The sequence below is a fragment of the Strigops habroptila genome, chromosome 2 (assembly GCF_004027225.2).
Source record: "Strigops habroptila isolate Jane chromosome 2, bStrHab1.2.pri, whole genome shotgun sequence".
Taxonomy (NCBI): domain Eukaryota; kingdom Metazoa; phylum Chordata; class Aves; order Psittaciformes; family Psittacidae; genus Strigops; species Strigops habroptila.
In genome coordinates this window covers 1,180,980-1,190,266 of record NC_044278.2, presented here as the reverse complement: position 1 = coordinate 1,190,266, position 9,287 = coordinate 1,180,980, and the positions used below count along the sequence as shown (strand labels likewise).

Here is a 9,287-nt window from a genome sequence, read left to right as displayed (position 1 = left end):
TGCCAGGGAAGTTAGCAGGCGCAAAGACATTCCTGCGCCAAACATTCCCTGGCTTATGCCAAACAGAGATCAAAGTAGGGGAAACCTCAAGTACTCACTAAAGAACGCTGAGCTTACCTGGGTCTTACTAACCTTTTTTTTTTTTAATCAACAGTGCTGCTACTGCTAGAAAGACATTTAAGATTTACTTGTCCCACAAAAGTCCATATATTGGTCCAAGCAGAAGCTTCTGATCGAAGCAACTCAGTTTTAAAGTGACGTTTCTTCACCCAGACAGCTCTACCGGGAATATTACAAAATACTGTAATCCTATGATCCCATTAATTAAAGAAAAAGTAGCTGCACAAGTACTGAAAGGTTTTACCCTCAGCTAAAGTACAAAGGTACTTACTGGATCTCAGAGGTCTGGAACTTTTACCATTAGTTTCCAATTAACTAATTGACATCAGTTTCTATGAAAACCTAAATCCCTCAATGAAATCAGAAGTGTAACGTATCAGCAACCAAAAGCTGAAACTGGTATCTGTTCTCTTTCACGGGCCTGCATGAGACTGTAAAGAATATGAAAATGTGGTTATTCTTTGAATATTCTTACTTAGCGATAAGTGCTTGTGAAAATAAATGGGATTTGGGTAACTCCCAAAAGATCCAAAAGCACATATAGACTATGACAAAATGGAATTCAAAGCCCCATGTTTGGAAACAGGTTTTTACATACACAAACGTTCATGTACAGAAAATCAGAATATGTTGGAATGTCCCAGGGCTATATGGTACACAGAATAGAAAGGCAGCCCTTTAATGGGCTAAAATCTGCTACTACTCTAAAGAGATTACCCTGGAAACTAATATTTCATCTTGACTAAAAGCTAAAATTTTACCACAGATTTCACCATAGCCAAGGTTTACTCACAGGTTGTCACTATGCAGAGTTACTTACTATTTCAGATGTTTTAAGGTGCATTCCTGTGCTGTTATTAATATGTGCACATTGACGCAGAGAATCGTGTAGACATGGGTTCTGACACACAGCCGTACACACTCCTCCTGCAACTGAGATCATTCAATCTGAGATTCTCAGGCTCTGTGTACAGGGCTGAAACACTCAAATTGAGACTCATCAATGGCTCTCCCTTCCTAACAAATGCTTTAAAGTCACCCAGTGATCTAGTTTAAACTTAAACCTCATATTCCACATAGATCAAACATAAAAGTGAACTTGTATAAATCTGTAAGTGTGACACGTCTAAGACAGCTTTCAGGGTGAAGAGGGACAAAAATAGAAAAGCCTCATTATATGCCTAACAACAAGGCAGAAAATACGTAGATTAAGTTTATGCCTGATGGGAAAAGAGAAGGAAGAAGGAGGTGGGTACACTGAAGCTAGTTTGAAGCCTGCGACACCAGAGTAAATGCAAAAGGTTTGTTTATCAGAATCTGCAATTCACTGGGAGAGTTGGGGGTCTGGGGAAGGAATGGCAGAGAGAGGTTTGTTTTAAATACAAAGTGGATCGGGTGCCTGACACTTTAAGATTGGGCATGGGGGAGACAGGTCTGCAGTAGCTCAGAGAAGAAAGTGTTTCAGGCAATTGGTGATTAACTGTGCTCTGCTATGCCACATCTCTTTCTATTAAAGCTCAGATAGCCAAATTTGTTTCCTAATTGTTTTTGTGTTTCTCAGTCTTCCTTTTATCTTGCATCAGAGTAGGCAATTTCTATGCCATCAATATCTCATTAAGGGGCCTGGGATGTGAAATGCCTTGTTTTGTTTTTAATTTTTTTTTTCCAGGCTTTTTGCTACATTTTATGACATTTTTTGTTTGCTTGTTGCGGTCTATTTATTCTCTGGCATTCCCTTTCCCCAGGTTATAGCTTTATTTGTTTCTTTGCCTGTTGGCACTTGAGGTGTATGTAAATTATTCGTACATGCTTCACCATCATTACCTATTGCTCTTCATTTCCCCTAATGACATTCTCATCTGAATGCTAGTGCCTGCTCAGGTTGTACATGTGTAGAAAACAACTTCAACTCACCCATGAGGTCTTTTTTTTCTCCCCTCCGCCCCTCTTTCCTATTGCCATTTGCTTTAGACTTGTACTCATGAGGTAAGGAATACAGCTGCATGCTTTCTGCCTAGGGCAAAATCCTGCTGCCACTAGTGCATGCAGCAGCTTAGAGGAAAAAGGAAGGGCATTGACACAAATAGCTAATCAAAGCATTTTTAATGATACTCATTAGGAAAGAAATTCATTAACAAGCCAGCACATGGAACATTCCCTGAAGGGAGAGTGATGTTACTGGTCACATCAAAGTCCCTACCTGACTAACACCTTTATTGCTGTTCATAGTAAGGCCAAGTTAGCAGCAAAATCAGTCGCATTCAGTTCCTGATAAGGAAAAAGTCAACAAAGCATCGTCATTGAAACCGGATCAATTCTGTTTTCCTAATAAGAATGGCTTTTCAGCTTTGCACAGGGATGTGTAGTTTAGACCCACCACTGATGCTATCAAGTGCATACAATTATACATTTCCTGCCTTTCATTGTCTCCCCGGCTCTTTCTCTCTCCTTTTATTTGGATACCTCTGACTATGCCCAAACTGGTGCCCATGGTAGTGGTGCAGCCCACAGAATGGCAAACCTCAAGTGGGTGGATGCCCGTGCCTCTTTTCAAATAGAAGTCTGCCAAAGGCACCCTCATTGTGAGGTGCAATGGCGAGCTACCCTAAGGCCTAGGCCAATCATCTACCTGGACAAGGCACCAATCCAGGCACACCAGAGCTTACACCCGCTACTCAGGATAGCCACAGCCTCTGAGCATCAGAGACATTTCCAATTTGCAGGCATACAACTGCTTTTATTTTTTTACGCTCACACCATTACTTACCTATAAAAGGGACTCTTGTATTTTTCTGCCAACTCATTCCTAGAGATTAGTATTGGTATCTTGGGATGCTCATTTGCTCTGTAAAAATCGGGTTTTTAAATTGGCTGAACCAGGAATCTCACTTTTACTGCACTGCCCTGATATAGTAGAGCTCAGTTATTACAACAAATTGGACCAAGCCGCTTCCTGGTTGTTATACCCACATAATTACTACAGCCTGATACACGAAACCATGCTTCACTCTTATGCTTGAAGGCGAGATCTCCATTTTGCAAGGACAGAGCAAGTTCTATTATGCATTTTACTGCCAAAGGAGGTCAATTAAGTTTAATTGGTTCTAATTAGCACTTGCTCAAGCTGTTATATTCTTTACCTGCATCCGAGTGGCTCTCCAAGTGCTGCACAATGGATTCCAGCTTTTGAACACAAAGGAGAATTACTAATAGCATCCTTGAAGGCAAAAGATGCACTGATCAGCATAAATGGGGAACATATATCAGCACAAATAGCAGCAGGCCTTTTTAGAAAAAAAAAATAAACAAAAAACAAACAAACAAACAAAACCCAGAAACATTTCATCCCCATCTGGCTTTGATCAATTGAACTGAATGCAACCCTGCACCTTATTGTTTAAAGTTATAACATGGAAAGTACACAAATGTAATTATTCTCTGCCATAACTTCTTTGCAGCTGAAAGATAAATACTGGAGAATGGAGCAGGGGGGGAGAGGGCAGCAGCTCTGAAAAAATAAATAGATCATTTCAATGGTAGCTAAGACAAAATACCAAACAAAGAAAAAAAAAATCCTTGAACATGTGCATTTGAAATGCTTTGTTTTCTAGAATTTTTGAGGATTGCTTTAAAAAGCATTGTGTTTGACAGGTTTGGGGCTTTGGTGGTTTGCTGGTTTGGGGGGTTTCATTCTGCTGCAGAAAGAGGAACAACCACACCTGCCTAAATGTCAGTGTAAGCCATTTCAGTCCTCAGCATTTGGTGAGAAGCCAGTGCAGAACTCAGGGTGGTCTACAACAGACTGGATGAGGACTCATATGCCAGCAGAGATGCTGCAATGCTGAGGTGCGCTCTAGAAACTTGTTTGTGCTGGGGTCTTCCTTCATGTAGCTGGACAGTTAAACAAAGGCAGGCTAAAATACAAACCAGTCCTCATGTCACCACTAGAGCTCAGAGCTGGCTCTCCCCAAATCTCCAGTCCACATTCTCAGCACATAAGCATGGCCCTACATCTCCTCTGGGTCCTATGAGATGTCTCCAAGTCACACTTGTTATTTTGGGTGGAGAAGTGGTTAGCAGGGCAAGAGGTCAGCCTGAAACAAAAGGAGGGAACAAGCTAGAAACAGCAGAGCAGGTATTTGGGACCACTGCTCTACTGTATTCCCTAGTCCCCTCTTAACTAACAGGGTATATGTTCAGCCACCCAAAGCATGCAGAGCATTACGTGCCCCCCAGCATCACTGTGCCTCTTCCTCTCTTGGACCCCTGTCCCATACCAGGCACCCCAGATGCACGGGATAGCAGCAGCACTGAGTACACAGACCATAGCAGGACAGCATGGAGACATGGACTGGGAAAGGTGGTCGCAAAACATGAAACCTGCCTGCCTAAGTGGTCCCAGTGTGAACCACAACAGCGCCTAACTCATTGGAGACATTCCCTGCCTTGAAAAACTCCATCCTCTGTGAAGTACCCTGCCTCTACACACCTGAAGCCTGACAAGGTACCTAGCAAAGGGATCCACTGAAACCTGCTGAGCCTGAAGCCACGTGTGCTTCCCAGCTGGAGACTGCTGGGACATGAGCAGCCAGGGCTGAGGGCTCATACATGGGTCCTGACCATACTCCAGTCCCACAGGCTTGGATTAACCACACATTTAAAATAAAGTACCAGATTTAGTGTTCCGAGGATCCAGGCCTCCTATGGACTTTGGATCATTTATTCTGCCATGGAAACTAAAAGTAATGAAGCTTATATGTATTATCAACAGTTCAGAATTACATGTGAAACTACTGGACTTGGCTGATTCTAAGGCAGTGTATGTGTCCCTTTTTTTAGTCCTAGTCTTTGCCATCTTTCCTGCTATTTAAATGTACCTCCTAAATGAACTGCCTGTTGCCCATGTGATTTTCAAAAATAATTTATTTTTAGCTAATGTGTTCCAGATGGATGGAACACAAAAATGTGTTAAAAAAGTAAAAATGAAATTAAAAAATCCTCCCCTCGGCAAAAAAACATTCCCCCCTATCTTTACAAAAAAAGAAGGATGACTTTTTTCTTTCTAGTTCCCCTGCTAAACTTCCACAAGGCCATTAATCGTAAAAACCTCAAACTGCATAAATCATAGAAAAGCCAAAGGAGGTACCTGTATTATTGTTAAAAAGTTCCTGCCAAAATCTCCCCCACCCCAATTACCTTTCCTCTGTCAGTTGTGAGGACTCTTCCTCAGCCTTAACTCACACCTTTTCTCCTGGTTGGCAATGCATGGGCTGAGGCAAGCATAAACCAGCATATCATTATTTCAGACTCACGTCTCCCTTTTGCACTGGTATATAGTTAAATCAATATTAAACCACTCCATACTCCTTTTCTTTTGTTCCTTTCCCAAGGAACCGTGTTTACACTGTTTCTGTTGTATTTTCTGTCACCCAAGAAGACCCTGTTGGGTGACAACCAAAAGTTATTCAAAAGGTTTACTGATTTGCATAAGGACTTGAGAGATAATAAATTACAAAAAAGAAATGTCTGTTGTTTGCATCACTGAAATGGCTGCCCATACAGCAATACACCACTGAAGCACATGGAACAATTTATTATTCGGTCCTTCACTCCTCCTTCAGTTAAAATTGAGCATATATTCAATGCAAAGGTTGAGAAAAATTGACCTAGCACCTGTCTATATATTCTGGGGATGTTCTGTACTGGGTTGGCAGTAGCTCCACCAGTACAAAACCCCAAGTCCAAGGGTTCAGACCTGCTGAAGACAGGTTTTACGTATCCACTCTTTTATGGGCTTTAAGTGCAGCAAGCTATGCACTTGCAGCCCTTACTGTACATTGAGATAGTATGTCTACAAACAGAGGCTATATCACTAGAATAGCTGTATCAATGCAATTACATTGGTACAACTATTCCCAATACAGACAGGGCCTTAAACAGAAATCCCTGTGACAGGCAATATTTACCACTGGCCTATTTATAAAACAGCTCTTAGCTTGGTTCAAAAACCAGCGTATAAAATGTTCCTTATTACCTGTAAGTGGACAGTGATGATTATAGCTCAGTCTATGTTATTATTGCCTGATTTTCCCAGTTTGGGTTTTCACATATTGACTCCTTACTCAAGGTCTTTTAACATAGATTTGAAATGTGAATATGTTTTATTTTTTCCCCAGTAAATATACAATACACACTTCAACAGTACTATTAACCAACTTTTTATGCCAATTAAACTCCGCTGCACTAACAATACCAATGAAACACATTAAGAGGTCATACTTTTTCGTGAACAAACTGTAGCCAATAAACAGGTTTTTTTTAAAAAAACAAATTGAAAAACAATTCTAAGTGCTGCCACAACATCCCTTTTCTTTAAACACATTATTCACAATAAATGTTTTCAATTCTTTTAAAAAAAGAAGAATACTTCTTTTAAAATAGTAAATTAAATGGCATATTTTAAAAAATATGTACTGTGGTTCATTGGAAGTACACTGTATAGAAAAGAGAGAGAGAAAAAAAAAGAAGAGACATCACCTGTAAGATAATGGAGACATTTTGCGATACACAACACCACCTTATGTAATATTGTAAGCAAATTATTAATGAACAAAAATGTACAGAAGCAGATGGACAAGTTAGTGAATCTCATGGTACTGCACAGCTTTAATACTGACACACATTTACTTTCCAGTGGAAGAGATAAAACACATATTTGAAAGTAATTGGGATGGCTTTATCAAAGTCTAATGATACTGAATTTTGACTAGAATATAGTGAGTAAGGTGTTCCACCAAAGCTCAGCACAAGCTTTTGAATTAAAAGCAAAAGAAATCTACCAGTGACTGAGTTAAACATTTTTCAGAGTATTAAATTTGAATTGTACCCTGAATAGTCGTCGCTTCATATGATAATACCAAAATAAAAAAACATACATATGTAAATATGATGCCTTCTTTATCTTCCTAGAACATTTTTGCACATTTTTACGTAATGGTTTTCACTATAATGTTTTAACAAGCAGGAAAACGACATATATTCATTGGTCACATATATAAATAAATGCATACATTTTTTTCTCAACTTTTTTGGTTTGTAACCTGCTAAATAAGAGTCTTGACCTTAAGGAAGTTAACTAGCATTTTGTTAATATTCAATAGTGCTGAGTTATAGTTGATGGCTGTAGTGTTTTATCTTATCATGGAACAAGTTAATGAAATGAAAAGCAACACATATTTAGCATCGTAATTTACTTTTCTAAAATTCTGTCATTACTAAAAGTGTTCTTAATACTGGTGAGCTCCAAGGCAATATATAAAACAACATAGACTGGTTATAGGAAAAGGGTATTCAAATGGAAACTTGTGTTCATGGTCAGATAACTAACAGACATAAGCTGTAGGATGCAATATTTAAATTAAGCATCAAATGAGTGGACTATCCACATATAATATTCTAAGAAAAGCTTGAGACTTGACTCACTGAGATTTGAGAGGTACAGAAGATTTGGACAAAGTCATGAAAAATAATGAAGAGACAGGATGCTGTCATTAATGTCCACTTACAGAGTCTGGTTTATTCAAAAAGTGTATAAACATGCGTTATTTCCTCATCATAGTAGGGTTTGAAGCCACTCACTAAAACACAGGTCAAAGATTTTCTTTGCTTATATCTAACTTTTTGGATGTATTGTATTGCCAGGAATGTACTTAAATGCAAGATGAAAATAATTTGACCATTGCTTTCCTTCTAAACTCTAAACATTTTACTATGAATTTAGTGGATCCAGCTTCAGCTTTTGCAGACTTCAGGTAATAGAATATAAAGGTTTGTTTAGACTGCATCAAAACAATTAATGTCATGAATTTCAGTGGTGCAGCTCTATCCTCTATTGTACTGTACATGTATTGGAAAGATGAAATAAGATACTCTGACACTTCAATTTTTTTGGAAGCAGCCTGAATACGTCTTAATAATAAATTGCATCCTTAACTATTTACTAGGTATTCCTTGGGTTTATATTGTTTGTTTCTCCTGGGAAATCTCTGTCTTATATTTTGGGTTGGAGAAATTAATGGTAATAATTCTTTTAAAACTGCAACATAAAAACAGCTTTAGTGAAACACCTTAAGTTCTTTTGTTTGTAGAAATGTTTGTTTTTCTTTCCCTTTACTTAGTGGCATGGGATGGCTAAAAACAGATACTAAGGGCATCATTCTAGTGAAAGGGTCTAGGCCATCTCATGCTATCTTTAATTTCATGTTCACTCTTTAATCTCACACTTCCAACTTCTGACCCATTCTTAAATAGGAAGAGCAACTATATTGCTTGCTTTTAAAAGATTCAAATCTGACTCTGATGTCTCCACTGACATCAGTTTTGCCTGTCACTTTCTCATTTCTACACCCCAATGGAAACCCACCTAACATACTCCTTTACATCCAGCATTATCCAAAGTAGCTTACAGTACGTAAACCTTCTTCACACATTCAGTCTTCTGTTTTCTTCATGTCATGAGGAGTAGAGTTTTGTGCTTATCACCAAATAAAATTGCAGTGCAAACTTTAAACATAAAAGTTACACAATTAAAAGTTAATATATGGCACCACAGCCTATTAATTCACATATAGTACAACAGACCAGTAAAAACAGACATGAATATGAACATAGCTAAAAAGAAGGTGAGCTTGCATAGCAATGCAACAAAAGAAATTATATACAGAAGGAAATTCTTTTCATCCTGGAGGGTGATTTTTTTTTTTTTCCTTTCTTTTTTTATATACTCCTGACAAGGAATAGTTTAAGGTGGATGGTGTATTAAAGAGAAGAACACAAGTAAAATATCTGTGGGATATGTGTGGCTGTGTGTCTTTACATTGCATTTACAGTTCTTTTAATAGTACATAAATAAAGAAAATGTTCATTGCACTGTTTAGTGTCATCACTTCCGTGAGTTCAGACCTGATGGTCCATCAGAGCAGCTTGCAATGTGTCTTCTCAACTACTCTATAGAGAGAAACAAAGAGAGAGAGAGGTTGTAATGAGGAGGAAAAAAAAACCAACAAAACAAAACCAAACAAGAAAACAACAAAAACCAAAGCCTATGGCAATACTACTGCAGCACAGGATGAATATTTATTAGGTTGGGAGAAGAGAGTTAATTGCTT

The 9,287-nt window shown here is 38.5% G+C and overlaps 1 protein-coding gene across 20 annotated transcripts in view; it reads right to left on the bottom strand.

Moving 5' to 3' along the window:
• Nucleotides 1–6,250: 6,250 nt before the first annotated feature.
• The window catches only part of ROBO2 (roundabout guidance receptor 2), a 1,090,001-nt gene continuing 1,086,964 nt past the window's right edge, over nt 6,251–9,287 (bottom strand). For all 20 annotated transcript variants that reach the window (XM_030471548.1, XM_030471544.1, XM_030471547.1 and 17 more), the window contains one exon: nt 6,251–9,126. In XM_030471548.1, coding sequence (XP_030327408.1) covers nt 9,125–9,126 — 2 coding nt within the window. In that variant the 3' untranslated portion in view covers nt 6,251–9,124. The remainder of the gene's footprint in view (nt 9,127–9,287) is intronic.